At 31.3% G+C, this 18607-nt stretch overlaps 1 protein-coding gene and 1 non-coding gene across 4 annotated transcripts in view; one reads left to right on the top strand and one right to left on the bottom strand.

Annotated features, from left to right (window-relative positions):
- LOC131549104 (CLIP-associating protein 1-B) overlaps nucleotides 1-18607 on the bottom strand; it is a 69370-nt gene that overhangs the window by 48255 nt on the left and 2508 nt on the right. For all 3 annotated transcript variants that reach the window (XM_058790932.1, XM_058790931.1, XM_058790930.1), the window contains exons 2-8: nucleotides 17769-18220; nucleotides 10534-10612; nucleotides 10143-10246; nucleotides 9968-10059; nucleotides 9141-9216; nucleotides 8772-8869; nucleotides 7723-7787 (exon numbers count right to left, since the gene is read on the bottom strand). In XM_058790932.1, coding sequence (XP_058646915.1) covers nucleotides 7723-7787; nucleotides 8772-8869; nucleotides 9141-9216; nucleotides 9968-10059; nucleotides 10143-10246; nucleotides 10534-10612; nucleotides 17769-17990 — 736 coding nt within the window. In that variant the 5' untranslated portion in view covers nucleotides 17991-18220. The remainder of the gene's footprint in view (nucleotides 1-7722; nucleotides 7788-8771; nucleotides 8870-9140; nucleotides 9217-9967; nucleotides 10060-10142; nucleotides 10247-10533; nucleotides 10613-17768; nucleotides 18221-18607) is intronic.
- On the top strand, nucleotides 11014-11145 carry LOC131549968 (U4atac minor spliceosomal RNA). The gene has a single exon (XR_009273541.1). It is a non-coding gene; the product is annotated as a U4atac minor spliceosomal RNA (small nuclear RNA).

Here is an 18607-nt window from a genome sequence, read left to right on the forward strand (position 1 = left end):
TTTAATTAATACCTTATTTTACAGGTTTATTAAGCATTTTCCACTGAAAGTTTCCATAAGGCATGTTGTGAGGACATTTGGTGGCCATAAATGAATTAAATAATTTAGTTAATTTAATAAAATAAATAAAATAATTTAGAAAATATACTAATTATACACATTTTTATATAACATATAATTTAAATATAAAAATGCAAATATATAATTAATACCAATAAAACTAAAAATAGTATTTTGCATATTTTGTGTAAAATGAAAAATAAGAAGAAAAAGATTAAATTAAAATATCTTATTTAAAAATTTTAAAAAGCATAAAAAAGAAAAATAGAAAAGGCAAAAGGATGGAGGCAGACTAATAATAACAATAATAAGTAATAATGAAATTTCTGGAGACAACTGCAAACACACATTTGTTCTTATATTGTGTATATTTTAATTAATATGTTATTTTACATGTTTATTAAGCATTTTTAATTGAAAGTTTTCATAATGCAGGTTACAAGGACATTTTAATTAATTAAATAAAATAATTAACAAAATATTATTGAAATTTTAATATAAAGTATGATTTTAATATAAAATTAAAAATGGAAATAATTTTTTGGTCCAATCTGATGCAAAATGAAAACAAAACAAAAAAAAAGACTGAATTAAAATATCTTATTTAAAAACAAAAACGCATAAAAATACAGAAGGCAAGTCAAAAGGATGGAGGCAGTCTAATTGTAATAATAGTTAATGATGCAATTTTCTGTCTACAAACACACTTTTGTTCTTGTTTTTACACTGAGAAAATGACACTTTCTGTCCTCTAACCCTCACAAGGCATTTGTATATCTTAATGAATACATTATTTATGTCTATTAAGCATTTTCAATTTAAAGGTTGAGGACATAAATGCAAAACACACACACACACACACACACACACACACGGTCTGCATGCAGCATTTAATCACAGCGATCAGATTTCAGAAGGACAGAGGCAGAGAGACAGACAGATGTGAGTCGCTATCACAGAGAGCTACAGATGCGCGTCTATGTCTGTCGGTCTGTCTCCGTCTCTCCGGTCATGCAGTGCTCAGACAGAGAAACGCTTACAGGCGCAGATCCTCCGGCACACCAGCTTCCTCAACATATCGTCACGCTTTCCCACGCTGCCTCATTCTGACACAGCCTCCAGCGGCACGCGACCCCTCCCTGTGTGTGTGTGTGTGTGTGTGTGTGTGAGTGTGTGTGGAAACTGGAGCATGCTGGGATGAGCAATTACTGATGAAGCTCCGCCCACATCACTGGGTGGAGGAGGGCAGGGGGAGGAGCCTCACATATGGGCTGTGTTCAGAATTGAATACTAGCATACCGCTCACTACATGCACACTGCATACTGTTTTTAGATCGTATGTGAAACAGTATGCAGTATGTATGCACTGTTGTCACATGACCTCGCTTAATTGCATGTTTAATTCAGTGAGTGGTGGTCCAGTTATCTCATAATACCAGTGTAAAAAATTAAAATTAATAAAATAATTTAATGAAATAAAAAAAAAAAAATTTAAATACAATTTCATATAAAGAAATTTAACTTAATATTAATTTATATAAATATATATATATAAATAATACTAATAAAATATTTTTAAATAATATTTTGGTCAAATTTAGTGTACAATGAAAAATAAGAAAAAGACAGAATTAAAATATTTAAAAATAAAAAGCATAAAAATAGAGTAAGAGAGAAGGCGAGTCAAAAGGATGGTTATAGTAATAATAAATAAATAAATAACAATTATTATTATTGATAATAATAATAATAATGCATATTAATATGAATATTGTACAAGAAACATATATATAAATATATAATGTAATAAAAAAGATATAAAATAACAATAACAATAAAAATTAATAAAATAACAAAAAAGTTAACAAAAAGTTAATTAAAAAGCTAATTAAAAAAAGAACCAATTTTGTGTAAAATGTTATAAAATACAAAATGAAAAATAATAAAAATAAATAAACATAAAATATAATTATCACTGAAGCCTACAGGTTTGGATTGGCTGACCTGTCTCTAGAGGGCGGGGTCTGAGAGAGAATGCAGGTCAAAAAGGGAGGAGGCAGTCTAATTATACTAATAAATAATTAGTATCATTTTTACAAATATATAATTACTAATATAAGCAGCAATAGTCTATACATCTAAATATCTAAATACATTTACAGTCTGATAAAAATAATGAGCAAAAAAGGGAGACATTAAAAATGACTGGTGACATCAGTCCTGGATTACTCATCAGATCAGTGCTCTTCCACACACACACACACACACACACACACACAGAGTCATCCAAACAGCTGACTGCATCCGCTCATGACTCTGACTGAAATCACACACTCATCGCTGACAAACACACCGTCACACACTGACTGACAAACAGCAGATAATACAGCAAACACACACAATAACGCTGCAGAAAGAGTCAGAACAGGCCTGTATTACACTGACAGACATGTTTCTGTGTGTGTGTGTGTGTGTGTGTGTGTGTGTGTGTGAGTGCATGTGTGTGTGTGCGTGCGTGTGTGCGTGCATGTGTGCGTGTGTGTGTGCATGTGTGTGTGCGTGTGTGTACAATTAAATTTACATAGAAGCCATCTTTAATTAGTTTTTGAGTTCAAAATTCATAACTTTGTCTGAGATGAAACATCACTATTTATAATCCTTACTGGTTAAAAACATATTAAATAATCAAAGCAAATAATCAGAGCTCTGGTTATAAGTCAAAATGCAAAATAAAAAAAAACTTTAATATTTGAATTATTTAAGAATATTGTGATGAATATCAGATCATTAAAAAAAAAAAAAATCTCACATTTCACCAGCAGGTGGCAGAACACTAAAACTAATGAGTACTTTGTGTTACAGAACATCTTCTGTGCTAATTCCAAAATTTAGATTTTTAGGTCTAGGCATGCAGTAGGGTGTAATATTAATATTTTTATTTTTTACTGTAAGTTGAATTATGTGATCCTGTATGTGTTATGCGAGTTCAATGTTGATAACTGGTTCAGATTCTGTCCTGATGCTGTGATTTAGGACAGGCTTCACCAAAAAACACCTAAAAACTGATCTAAAAGATGTCTTTCAGCGTTTAACGTCACATGCTAACAAATGATTTCAGAAATGTGTCTGACACCAAAGTCTTTAGTCTTTAGAGCAGATGAAATATGCTGCTGCTGTATTGACGTCTGTCTGCTCCGAGCGAATCTAATAATCCTCATTAAGACAGAATGAGAGGAATGTGAGAAACACAAGCCCAACATTCAATATATGTGATGCAGCTCACAGAAAACTGATGAAGGAGGACCAAACATATCTAATAATATCAGATGAAATACATTATATAGACTCCTAAACAAGTGAATGCAACAGAATCTTTCATAAGGCACTTTTAATGAAAGGAAAACTTTATAAAACCGAGTTTCATACGGCACAATATTGCCATATTCACTGAAAAATATTTAAGAGGTAAATATAATGTTACTCACAATTACTGGGGTTTAAAATGCAAATAATACTACTGAACTGAAGTGATCATGAATAATCTTCTTTTTTTAGAGCTACTTATATAATCAAATTTGTTTTAGAATTGATTCATTTAACGTACTGTAATTAATACTGTTATTTTCATGTTTATTACTGTGAAGCTGCTTTGTTGTGAATCGTTATTAACAATCAATTTCTTCAATCTCTGACTAATTCTTCATAAATATTGCAGTTTATTACAGCAGGACGGCTGATATCATGCCAAAATGCACATATAATACATTTATCCAAGCTAATGAGATGCACACAATATATATATGTAAAAAAAAAAAAAAAAAAAAAAATTAATTTGTACACAATATTATCTCAAACTTCACCCTAAAAACATAAAAGATGAAGTAAATAACTGTAAATTTAGGAATAAGAAGTGAACACTTTCTTAATCTAAGTTTATCATCTCAATAAACACCTAATTAATCAATTTGATGGATATATTTCTGACTCAGTAGTATTACTAATATATTATTATTGTTTTTGTTACTATTTTCAATTAGATTTTATTTTTTATATTTTCTGTTTTCATTTGAATTTTAGTTCAAGTTTTAGCATTTTTGTTGTGTTTTTGTCACTTTTTTAATACTGTATGTTTTATTATGTTTTAGTTATTTTAGTAACTTCAATTAAAGTAACTTACAATTTAGTAACTTAAATGTTGTTGCTTTGGCAACCTTTATATTTGATTTTGTATTTTATTTTATCTCAGCATTCAACAAGAACCCATTCTAATTAATAAATACTGCACAATCTATAAATAAAAAAGCATTTTTTTCTTTACATTAGAAAGAATTTAATTTAAATCTTTGAATAGTCCTAATTATAGGCTTCATTTTATTTGATTTTAGGGTGAATGATGAGAGATTTTGCTCCGTATCTGCGTGTGCATTAATGCATCAAACAGCATGATCCATCTCCCTCCTTCAAGACAAAAACACACAATATCTGAGCAACGGTGCTCATTTTTCCTCCAAATCGCTCTCTAACCTACTTAAAGTGTTGCGTATGAAGTGACGAGTAGCTGAACCGACCGAAGGTGAAAAAATGTCCTATTTGAGCCGTGCGTCCAATCCAAAGCTGCTTATTTTTGCTGCGCTGTGTGTGTGGGCTGATCTCAAAACGTCCCACACACACTCTCTCTCTCTTACGAAACACACACAAGATGCTGTAAACACAGCGAAATCCCTTCAGCGTTTCTCAAACGGAGCACACGCTTTCATTAGAACGGTGTTAAGACCGTCTTAAACTGCACAGAGCTCCTTTAGCTTTCATGGTGTCGCCATCTAACGCTGAAGCTGCTGTGAAGCTCATGTACAGACTTCTGTTGATCACAGCATGTTAATTGGCAGCCGAGAAACGCAGCACAAAAACAACATTCAGCCTCTGAAATCACAAGCACGGCTCATTTTCTGTTGATTACAGTCACTGAAACACTCTATAGACTATTATTAACCCATTTTATTTGTGTGGTTGTAAAGTCAAGTGCTTATTTTAGTGCTAGTATTAAATTTGTGAAACTCAAACAGATGAACACTGTCCTAGAGTTTGTTTGTTTTAATGCCATGCCAGCTTTTTTGACAGCAAAAACTATACTTGAGTTTTTACTATTTAAAATGGAAACTACATAAGATATACTCATTTTTTTCTACTCTCAGAGGAGTAGAAATATTAGCATATCTGAAATATGTCACACTATTGATATTACCTGAGAAATACGCTAGAAAAACACATTTAATGCATGTGTAGGGCATAAGAACATATAAAAACATACGAGCAGAGTTCAGATGAATGATAAAGTTTAGCCTCTTTAACTTTATTTTGTTTTGCTGTTTTGTGTTCATCTGCTCTTTTTACTTTGACTATACACTAATACAATAATATTCCTCAAATAAGTATTACAATATATAAATTTAACATTCACAATGAAGTGGCTGGATGCTAACTTTTCTCTCCAATTAGATCAATACGTTTTCATGCAACTTACATTTAATGCAATTTGTGCAAACCTTTTCCGATGCATTTTATTTTTGCACTTTATAGAAATGTTAGTCACAAAATCAGAGAAAGACTAGTGGTGAACACATTGGAGATGTAAATACCAGGTGAAAACAAGGTGATAACAGGCCTATTTTGCTCTTGAAGAGCCTCGGGTGACTGTGAGAGCAGCTAAAGCCATCAGAAACGGGTGGCAGAGCATCAAATATTAAGTTGATGATCATGAATACTTCAGAGCACTTCAGACACCTGAGACGTGGCTCACAAACTCACGCCACACAACGAGCCGTTAAAACAGCAGTAATATGCTAATGATGCTGATTTCAAGTCATTTGCAGCCTATAAACCGAAGAAAAAAGAGATACGAGATTAGCTCGAGACATTGAGAAGATGCAGAAATGAGAGCGACTATCAGACCAAACCCTGAACGCTTGATCCTCGCATGCATTACACGCAACAAACGTCTTCAATGCACCTGCAGCGCTCTACTGAAACACATTCAGAGTAGTCTTACCGTCCCCTGCTGTCATGACGGAGGCTTGATGTGCAGTAATGAAGCTCTGCTGTGTTTCTCTAGTCTTGTGACTGAACACACACACACACACAGCGCTGCTCTCGTCTGCAGTGACTCCCTCTCTACTGACCTCACTCACATTTAAAGGAATAGCTCACAAAAATGAACCAAAAACTGATGTTTTTGAATCTGAAACATTCCAGAGCTTCAGTGATTCAGTCTGTTCTTCATATAAAACCATCATATGATTTCAGAAGACTTAATATAGCGCACGAGTCATGTGGAGTACTGAATCTTTACACAAAATATACTAGAAAAATTTGCATATGTGTTTTTTGTTGAGTATTATATTTGATGCATCTGGTTTTATGGCTCATATAGTCTGATATCGTGAGAATACAGAAGAAAAAACAGCTCAATTTATTTATTTATTTTTTTAAATATGCGATTTGTTGCAGATGCTTATATTTATATGATCGTAATGTAAATGTAAATCAGTCAGATCTAACATTTCTAAAAAAGAGTTTTTAGTAAAGGAAAAAAACTTTGCAAATGCTTTAAGACCCTCAAATTACACATCTTTATTTATTTTTGTCAAATTTTCACAATTATTTTTTAAGAGATATAACCATTTAAAAATAATGTTACACATTTTGCATTCGGGTCATTTTTGACCCGGGTATATATGAAGTAACATTAGGTGTCAAAAATACTTTTGCAACATTAACTATGAAGTTATATTAGTGTCAAAAACTTTTGTAAGTTATCTTACACTTTGAGACTGAATTTTGTTGATAAACATGTTCCTTTTAATCACTTGTTACTGAAAATGAAAGTTTATGCAAGTAAATCAATTTATTTTGTTTGAAAACTTCTCAGAGTAATATTTATGTTGATTTGATGTTGTTTTGTTAGAAATAAATATGTAGGTTTCGTAAATTTGGACTGTTTTTGAACAATCATGAGTTAAATTCAAAGGAATTTAACTGAATTCCATTGATTTCAATGGGGTTAATACTGGTCATTCTCAGATATATCCCATCAATATTAAGAAAAATAAAATACATTTTATATATATACATACATACATACATTTTTTTTCTTTGTTGTGTGTGGTTTATGTGTAATTTGAAATTTCAAAGAATTCCTCAAGTAGATACATTTTTTATCACATTTACTTATTTATGAGAAGTTGCTAAACATATACAATATGGTTGTAAAATATTAACTTATGACTGTTTTATAAAATAATTATTCTTTCAGAGCCTGAATGCATAATGGGGGCTAAAAACAATATAAAAGACGAAAACTTGTGGAAAAGACGAGAACAGACGAAGTCAGTCCACATTCCACCGTCCCAAACCAACACACACACACACACACACACACACACACACTGAAACTGGGGCAGCGAGGAAACAATGGCCTAACAATGGGAACAATCTCAGCGGCGAGCATTTCACACACACAGAAGAAAGCTCAGTTTATGAGCCGGTAACTTCATATACAGCACCTGATAGAGCTTTCATACGGTTTCACAGTGATAGAGAGTGATTTACAGCCGACAGTGTCACAGATCATCATATATGACATCAAATATAACAAGACTGACTCACCTGAGGACAGGATCATGTTCCCAGACCTCTGGACTTCATCAAACCTGCTGAAAATCACATTCAACCTGAACAAAACAGACAGAGGAAAGACTTCATTAGTCTCCATCTCATCATAAAAGAGCAGAAATCTAACACAGATACACACAAGGACTGTCAAACCTGCAACACAGCAAACAATAAAGTGTTCTTTTATAAGTCGGAGTTTTACTAAACATATCATAAAGGGATACATAAATAAATTGATTGATTAACTAAATACAAAAAGTATAAAAGCAAAAGTATAAAGAGTACTGTAATATATTGTAAAAAGTATAAAAGCAAAAAGTAATATGATAAAAGATTTTTATATAAATATAAAAAATTATATAAAAAGTAGCCTATACAATATCAAAACTGTGAAGTGGTTTGTGCACTGTAAATAAATAAAACCAAAGACAATTAAGAAAATATAAATTAATTACAGTTTTTTATTTTTTGAATAACTCATAAATAATCATTCAATTAAAAATGGTGTTAGAATTTTAAAAAGTTCATTTAAAATTAAATTGTTCAAAATTAAATTGTCATAAAAATTTAATCTAAAAAATATTTCTCAAATTTTAATACATTTTCAATAGATTACATAATGTTTTGTAAAATATGGATGGCATTGTAGCAGAAAAAAATAAAAAGAAAGTATATTATAAATATTTTTTATAATAACTTTTTTTAAAAATCACTACATTAAAAATACATCAAAATGTTAAAAATTCAATTCAATTCCCATTAAAATGTTTCTTTTTTTTTTTTTAAATGTAGATGGCACTGTAACAAAAAAAAGAAAAAAAGATGAAGAATAAAAAGCACTGGCACTGTAAATAAGTTAAAAAAAATTATAACACTTATTAAATTAAATTTTAATTTAATTAAACATTAAATTAAAACAAAACTAAAATTAAAATACATTTTTAATAAATCACATAAAATATTTTCTGTAAAATGTGGTTGACACTGTTGTTATGAAGAAGTGATTTTAATGATAATAACTGTTATTTATGTGATTTTATTACCGTGACTGCGGCAGCCCCTTCTTCCCCAGATCCATCCTCACTCTCTCCCCGACGTGTCTGTAAATCTCCACCAGACAGTTCATCGCACCGTCACGAACCTGACCAGAAACAGCCACAGTCATTCATGCCATAACAAAAACAGTAGAAGCTGAGCGCACTGCATTGCATTGTGGTACTCCAAGTATCTATATAGTGGCATGTAAATATGACTGAATAAAGTAAATGTCCAATAACATGTTATATAAACACATTAGCATGGTATTTCCATCACTATACCATAGTATAGCCACAGTACTGTGGAGGTCAGCAGCAGTTCCTGTGATGACCAGCAGGGGGATCCATAGACCACAACACTACAAACCCTCTCACCTGACTCGCCGGGTCTCCTAACAGATGACAGATATGAGGAACAATCTTGCTGAGGGTTAAACCGTGAGCTCCGTATCTGCAAAACATGAAAACAAACACAGTTTTGAATAAAAGTAAATTAGGGTTTTTATAGTAAATTAATACTGAAGCTAAAACCATCAAATAAATGTACTGTATGTTACCTGAAATAAAACACTGAAAACTATTTGTTTATTCATTCATTCATTCATGTATTTATTTATTGAAAATAGTTGTCTGTGCAACATTTCTTATTTTAATTTAGTTTACCTTGATGTACAAAAATAACAAACTAAAACTGAAATATTAAATGTATAAAACTAGTGCTGTCAAATGATTAATCGCATCCAAAGTAAAAGTTTTTGTTTACATAATATATATGTGTGTGCTGTGTATATTTATTATGTATATATATATATATATATATATAAATACACACACACACACAGTATATATTTTGAAAATATTTACATGTATATATTTATATTCATATAATTGATATTATATATAAATATATTTAAAATATAAACATATTTTTCTTAAATATATACATGCATATATATATATATATATATATATATATATATATATATATATATATATATATTATGTAAACAAAAACTTTTATTTTGGATGCGATTAATCGTTGACAGCACTAATAAAAACCTTTTTCTTTTTTTTTACTACTAAAAATGACAAAAGCACATTAAAAATTACTAAAACATATAGAATTATTTAAAAAGAGAAGAAGAAAAACAAAATCTAAATTAAAATTGATTCAAAATATTTATAAAAACCCAGGTACATACACATTAAGAGTGGAAATAAGGCAAAAGCAAACAGCTTCTCTGGTCCGGTTGTTTTTATGTCTGAATCCGGCCAGCATTCGGTCCCAAACATACTGCAAACAATAATACTTTTATTAGTTTTAGCCACAATTTATTTCACATTACTCTATAAAGCGGGACGCTGTAAGTGTGTCACCTGCGGATTGGCCGCTTGGTCCATGATTTTTAACAGAAGTGACTGCGCTTGATCTCGAACCTGGTCCTTAGAATCACCTAAACGATCGATTAAACTGGGCAGAACTGAGAGAAAAACAAATATAAGACATATTATGAAATTATTAGCATCTGTATTGTTATAAATCAATAAACTCACACAAATGAGTTTCAAATTAGTGGTCAAATACATAAAACTTTACAATATTTATTTAAAAAGTGTTACATTTTAACCATTGTAATATTAAAAAATAAAACATTTTATTTTTATAAAAATACAATAAATATTCAATAATGATAATATTATTATTATTTAATGATAATAATAATTATTATTATTATTATTATTATTATTATTTTAGAAACATTTTCACCTGTTCCTATTTGTGTTTTGAAGCGTTCCTGTAGTCTGGTCACTAAAGCAGATACTATGTCCATTCCCAGCAGCGCCACCTTAAAAGACCAAAAATATTCATCAAAATAATAAACAAAATTAAAAAATTAGGTTATTTCAATAATAACAGCCATAACTTACATTACAAATGGCATTCAGTAACATTTAAAAGTCAAAACTGCATTGAAAACCTCTTTTCTGTAAATCAGACTGTGTATGCAAATCCAAGCAGCAAAGGATTATGGGTAATACCCACTAAACCGTGTTTCATTGGCAAATATCCACAAAAATACGAGGAGTTTGTAGTAAACGATGACAGATTGTGTGAAAGTGAAAGGTGCTGAGTCAGACGAGCACAGTATTTGAGGTGAACGGCAGAGTTTGTGGTTCTTCAGAGTCACCGTCGTCGTGAAGAGCAGCAGGACTGTAGGACAGCATTGGGCCGCCCGGTTACACCTCAACCATCTTTGTCTGGGGGTGGACTGGGCTGTTCAATGAACGTATAGTGAGATCAGCCCTGCTAACACCGAAACCAACACAACTCGCATCACCTGAACTCATTTGTTTAGGCTATGGTGCAATTTTTGGAACCCATAAATGAACTTAATGTAACAAAGGAAGAAGTTAATAACAGAAACAGCGACCCCTAGTGCACAGATCACTACTTACATATTAACATGATGTCTAAACACATTAATGCAATTATATAAATAACGTATTTAAGACAAATAATCTTGATTAAAAAAATAAGACTGCAGGCTTTATAATGTGTGCAAATTATCATTAAATTAAAATGGTGAAATTAATTAATTAAAATTGAAGCAATAAATGGGTCGATTTTATTTCCGTTTTTAAATTTAACATTCAATTCATTAAATAAATTAATTAAAATGTGGATGGCACTTTTGCCAAGATGCAGTGATTTTAAAAATAATTTAGAGGCCTGTTTTGCTTTTTGTTAATTGTATAATAAAAAGAAAACAGATAGAATTCAAAAAGAATAGAAAAGCTAGTGTTCGTTTTTTAAAGAAAGCAAGCAGTTTGTAAATGAATTGAGTGAAAGTCTAAAAGGGGCAAGTTTTTTTTTTTTAAAGAATAGAATTAGAATAGAGTGCTAGAGTTAGAGGGTCAAGTAAAGATGGAAGAGATGTGCTTTTAGTCGATTCTTGAAGATGGTAACAAAGTAACAAAAGAAATTAAAGACAAATTTAATAACGTTTATATAATGTGTGCAAGTTAGCATTAAATTAAAATGTTTAAATAAATAATTAAAGCAATAAAAATTCTGATTCTATTTCTTATTTTTAAATACATTTTTAATTATATAAATCAATAATTTTGTGCTTTTTTTTTTTTGCCATGACAGTGATTTTAAAAATATGAATGTGATTTTACATCTGTGACTGTGGCAGTCCTCTCAGTTATATGTTCAACAAAACTAATATTTTAAAAGTAATAATAAAATAATATATTTAAGAAAATAATTTTTAAAAAATTACACAATTTGAAAAAAAGCAACAACACATGTACACCCTTTCTTGAAAAAGTTTGGAAATAGTAAAAAAAAAATTCTGATATCAGTGTCAAAATGAAGAGACAAAAAAAGCAATAAATTAATTCGTAAAAACAATCGAACTGTTTTGAGATTTGTACAAAAAAAATTGACTGATTGAATTTGATTCTTATATTAAGAACTTAAAATTGAGAATCTAAACATTTTTGAAGAGACATAAAAAATGACATATTAATAATTAAATATTCTGACTGAACACTTTATAGCATGTGCACCACATTATGGCACTGATTTGCATTAACTATTGTTCAGCTGTAATGTGTGCATTAATAGCTATATATTTGTGCATGTTTCATGAAAGCTGTGCATGAGTGTATGTGCTATATAGGGTTGCATGAAGCAGATGCATGTTCTCTACACTTAACATACAGCAGATCTCACGTCACATGGGTTTATTAAACATTTGCATGTTTATTATATCTCTTGCATGGCTGCAGCAGCCTCACTGTGACTCTGAGCGTGCGTGAGGTAAAATAAGACGTCCCGGCTGCAGTGGGACCCCGGCTGTCCTCGTTACGGAGAGTGGGGTGATTACTCTCGCCGGAGACGCTGGGTTTCCAGGCCAGCCTTGGGACGAGCGCTCTGATTGGCTGATGAGGCTCAGCCGTTTCTGAGTCGTTAAACGGAGGTGTGAAGAAAACATGCATGCTCATACTGCACCGCCCTATCAAACTGACCTTCTGTCCATTATAATAACAATTAGACAGATTATTGATTAGACTTGCTAATTAAACTGTCTTATTGCTCATCTGACTGAATGTACAGTACAGTGAACAGAGTACAGCAGCGCTGCTAATGAAAATGTATCATGACAAACAGAACTACATTCACTGCAGCTGATGCACACACACACACACACACACACATCTACACAGTCAAACCACTTTCTGTATGTCAGATTTAACTCAACAGCCCAGAATCAGCAGAATCTTCTGATGATTGTGAGTGAAATCTGTGGATGGATTTATAAATATGTGCATTAAAGGGATAGTTCACCCAAATATACTCGTTCCAAAACTGTATGCATTTCTTTCTTATGTAGAACGTGAAAGAAATTAGGACCAAATATTGGGGAAAAAAACCCTGGTTTGTAGGGTTGCGCAATTTGGCCAAATTTGGTTGTGGAGTTATTATTATAAAAACTATAATATATATATATATATGGAGAACATTAAATAAATAAATTGTTCAAATAAAAAAAATTATAATAATAAAACTAACTGGTAATAGTACTATTATAATATCACTGTAAAAAATCAAGCATTTAAAAATATAATAATAATAATAATAACAGTTATGATAATAAATATTATTATTGTTATTAAATTAAAATATAAAGATATATTTTAAAAATAAATTATATTTCACTGAGCATTTTTTTAAATCAAGCATTTAAAGATATAATAACAATAATATTTATAATATCTATTATTGTTATTATTATTAGATAAAAGATAAAAATATACTTAAGGAATATTACTATTGTAATATTTAACTATAAAATAAAACAATGAAGTGATTTAAAATATTACTACTGTTGTTATTTAAAAATATGAAAATTACTAAAAAGTAATTGATATTGTAATATTTTACTGTAAAATAAAAATCTAAGTATTTTAGAAAAATATAATAATAATAATAATGAAAATAATAATTATTTTATTTTACATTAGAACTGTAAAATGCCAGTGCAAATATTTATGGATTTCTTCATTTCTTCATTTTCAAATGTTAAAACATCAGACTTTGATTTGAAAGGAAAGCTGCAGGGAGCTCTGAAAGCTTCTCTTTTGTTGATAAGCGCCACTAATTACAAGTTTGTGAAGATGGTTGCCGCATGTTCCCTGAATGCACATTAAAGCGACTCAAACTCAGAGCAGATGCAGAGATGGAGCTCATGTGGAACTGCATTTACTTTCACTGCATGGACCAAAAACAAACTAAACAAAACACATCAAAATATCTTCCTTTATGTTCCGCAGGTTTGGAACGACAGGACAGTGAGTAAACGATGACAAAATGTTCATTTTTGGGTGAACTATGCTTTTAAAAGTGTTGACGTGTGCGAGTTGGTTTAAAAGGTGTCATTAAAATGCATAATTATGATTTAGACAAACAGATACAAAGAAACAGAGGCAAACCGATAGCCCCGCCCCCAAACCCACGCCATTGGCTGGCTCCTCAAATAATCTAATGAGCTCCTCCTTCTATTACATGCGGAGGAAACCATTAGATAAGCATCCGGTTCCAAGCACCCTGCTCTTCAGTCGTCAGTGTTCAGCCCACACACTTACATGAGCTCTGAGCGGAGAACAGAAGAACGCTTTCCGTCAAAATAAAAGTTTGATGGTTTAACGTTTCCAATTTAAAACATTTATTAAAACGGCTATAGATATTAGCATTGTCATTTTATAGTTGCACGACATAGTCATATAATTATTATTATATTATTTTGTAATAATAAAAATGACATTATAAAATGACATAATAACATATGTTATTATTATTATTATTATTATAGCCATACTCACATAAGCACAACATTTTTAAACAAAAACAAGCAACACAGACCTGGATTTTTTTTTTTTTTTTTTTTTAATCACAATTAGATTTTTAAGTTTCATGTATTGTAATTATACAGTTGCAATGGCATAGTTTTACTATATTTTATTTACTATATTATATAATATAGTTTTACGATAGCTTTTTTACTAATTATTTTATTTTTTATTTTCCAGTGAAATATTAAAATAGTTATATTTAATATTTTGCTTTCACTTAGTCATTTCTATATTTTTATTTAGCAATAATAATAATAACAATTATTACTACTACTATTATTATTATTATAGTCTTTCTCATATATAAGCACACCAATAAAAAAAACTGTTCTTTTTTTTAAAATCGCATTTTAAAATCACAATCACAACTTTTATGAGTGAAAAATAAAAAAAATCACAATTACATTTTTTGCAGCCCTAATTTTCACATTCACGCGCACCATCAAATTACCTTTGCAGGATGTTCATTTTAAGAGGCAATGTGTTTTTTTTTGTTTGTTTTGTTTTTAAATAGTCGTGTATGATTTTAATGAATTTTTTGTTTTTATTTTTAATTTTGTTAAATCTAAACTGTTGGAACTGTGTTGAGTCAATAAAACCAGCCCTCGCTGAAGGTGACACGCGTGTGCCGTCCAGCGCCGCTCTAGAATACTAAGCGTGTAGAGACTCATGAGCACTTAAACATGCTAATGCTGGAGCTGCGCTGAATATTTCATACCATCTGATCAATGCAGCGCACAAGACAGACATGATGATGGTAATGTGAGAAACAATATACGCCTGCTGGACAGAAAACAACAGACAGGGAGGAACGTCTGGAAGAAGACAAAAACTGAGAATATAAACACCGATCACATAATGGCTCAGAGCCACCAAATAAAAGCACTGGAGCCAAGTACAGTATATGTAATCGACCAGACTGTAAACCACTATTATAAGTATAACTAATTGAGTTTTGAGGGCACAGATTTCATGTGCATCTGGTTATGGACGTGTCAAATGAACGTGTCAAGTGAAATCTAGCAGCAGATGTTCAGAGAAAATACCAGAAAAACAGCTGCAAACTCAGATGCTGAATAAAGATTCATTTACAGATTTAAATTTGGTTTAAGCCACAGAAACTCCCTGCAATAATTTTAAGAAATAATTTAAAGAACTGAAATTAAATGAAAGCTAAAAAGAAAATAAATAATTAAAAACACAAATGCATTTGTAGTAATTTGAATAAAGCTGCAATAAAATAAAACAAATATTATATATATTATATATGAAATATTAATATTATAACCAAATAACATCAACTTAAAAAGAAAAACTTGAACTTACTGAATATATATATATATATATATATATATATATTAATATTATAAACAAATAACAAACATTGAACTTACTGAATATATATATATATATATATATATATATATATATATATATATATATATATATGTATATATTAATATTATAACCAAATAACATCAACTTAAAAAGAAAAACTTGAACTTACTGAAACTTAGCGCTGAAATAAATTTAATTTGAGGAAATAAAATTACTAAAACTGAAATAAAAATGAATTGAAGCTAAATAGAAATATATTTATTTAAAACCTAATAAAAATTATAAAGGCACACATTTAAAAATTACAAAACTTTTAAAAACTGAAATGATAAAACTCAAAATAATAATAAATAATTTATTAATAATGTTTATTTAGTATTATATACTACTATAGAATAGCATATAAATAATTCCTTATTAGCATTGCAGAAAATGTAATTTACCTCACAGATTGATAAAAACATTGCAGTCAAACTGATATAAAGCCAAAGGTAAATCATAGTAAAAATGATGAGCAGAAAATGAGACTAATATTAAGCGAATCCTCAAACCAAACATTATTTTGTGGCAAAAGCACTGAGAAGGACAACCAGCAGAATATAAAATACTGAAAAACCCTAAAGATTGAGCATTAGAAGCGACACGAAATCAAAGGCAAGGAAAAAACCTCATAACGCCTGTCAAGTTTCTCAAATGCTTAGTCTGTCAGGTCACTCAAATACACACAATGTCTGGAGTTTATAAGCATAACCTACAGTTTTCATTTAATACAAACTGCCTGTCCTCCAAAAATGCAGTTCTGTGAAGTTATAAATCAGACCAAGAGTCTCACTGAATCAGTAAGTAATCAACTCTTCCTGAAACGATAACAAATGCTTTATCATCTAAATCAGCAATCATTTCCACTGAAACATCATTAAGCGTTACAAAGTGTGAGATCTAAAAGATCTGCGCCGATGATACGCAACTCTAACCTGGAACTACTGAATCAAGAAAGCTAATTATTACTCAGAAAACAGAAATAATGGTAACTGAATTACACAATCTCTCCTCAGCTTTTATTTAAAGTAACAGTTCACTCAATAATGAACATTTGCTGTCCTTGAGTTTGTTTCTTCATCAGGTTTGTAGAAATGTGTCTCTGCATCAGTGTCTCAGCAATGGATGCTCTGCAGTGAATGGGTGCCGTCAGAATGAGAGTCCAAACAGCTGATAAAAACATCACAACCGCTCCAATCCATCAGTTAACATCTGGAGAAGACAAAAGCTGAAACAAATCCAGCATTAAAAATTTTTAATGTCTAAAATATGAGTCCATAATCCATAATAACGCTTCCTCCAGTGAAAAAGTGCATCTGCTGTTGTCTCGCATCCAGCCACATATTTGTTTAGAGCTGTTTTGATCTGTGCAGATTTCTCTCCTGATTCACACCAGTCCAATTTATCACTGGAGGAATCGTTATTATGGATTATGGACTCGTATTTTAGACATTAAAAATTTTTAATGCTGGATTTGTTTCAGCTTTTGTCTTCTCCAGATGTTAACTGATGGATTGGAGTGGTTGTGATGTTTTTATCAGCTGTTTGGACTCTCATTCTGACGGCACCCATTCACTGCAGAGCATCCATTGCTGAGACACTGATGCAGAGACACATTTCTACAAACCTGATGAAGAAACAAACTCAACTAGCGCATTTTTTTATTTGTAGGTGAACTAAAACGATTCTTACAAACTCTCTCACCTTGAAATTGCTTGCATTGACCCATGTGGTTGCCAGACTGTCCACCATCCTGTCCAGCATGCTCTGATCGTGTTCCAGGTCATGTGACTTCTGTCTGTCCAGGATGTAGTCTATGATTTCCGGCCCCACTTGGAAGCGACGTCCAACCTCCTTCTGCGTGACCTGTGCCACTATATACTCCATGTTGGGCTCCATGATGAACCACGGCTCAGGACAACACATAAAACCACAAATACTGGCCAGAAAACAGAGTTTTAGATCTTGTTAAGATCTGAGAATCCTGAAGCGATGTGGGATGCAAAAGGCCGCTGGAAATATGAATGCAGGATTGTGGACGGCACCGGTGCAACATATGTCGACTGAACAATATTATAATCGACAGATCGAACACTGATGGAGTAAATACTTCTGCAGGGAAATCCTGTCAAACGGCCAATCCATCACTTTATGTCCTGCAATGCAAATGAAAATATTACAGATCAGGTATTATAAAAAGGCACTTCCAAAAACTGAATGATCACTTCAACCCTATAAAGCTACTGTATTATATTTGATTCAAAACTGCAGTCACACTCAATCTCCTCATGTCTTCTGTCTCTGATTGACAGTTTAAGAGCTCTTTTAAGCTCTTTTAGTGTAATTGTACAAACATCCAGCTTTCTGCTGTCAAATCTTGACTGATTTTGATCAAGTAAAGGTCAGAATAACTGCAGTCATGTTTCCAGATGAACACTTACTGGACCGAAGCAGCTCAGCTTTACTTGATTCTCCATCAATCATTTTTTAGTAAAATCAGTGCGTCTCAAATCTGATCATCAGGATCTTTTGAGGAGCTTTAC

The sequence above is a fragment of the Onychostoma macrolepis genome, chromosome 11 (genome assembly GCF_012432095.1).
Source record: "Onychostoma macrolepis isolate SWU-2019 chromosome 11, ASM1243209v1, whole genome shotgun sequence".
NCBI classification, from domain to species: domain Eukaryota; kingdom Metazoa; phylum Chordata; class Actinopteri; order Cypriniformes; family Cyprinidae; genus Onychostoma; species Onychostoma macrolepis.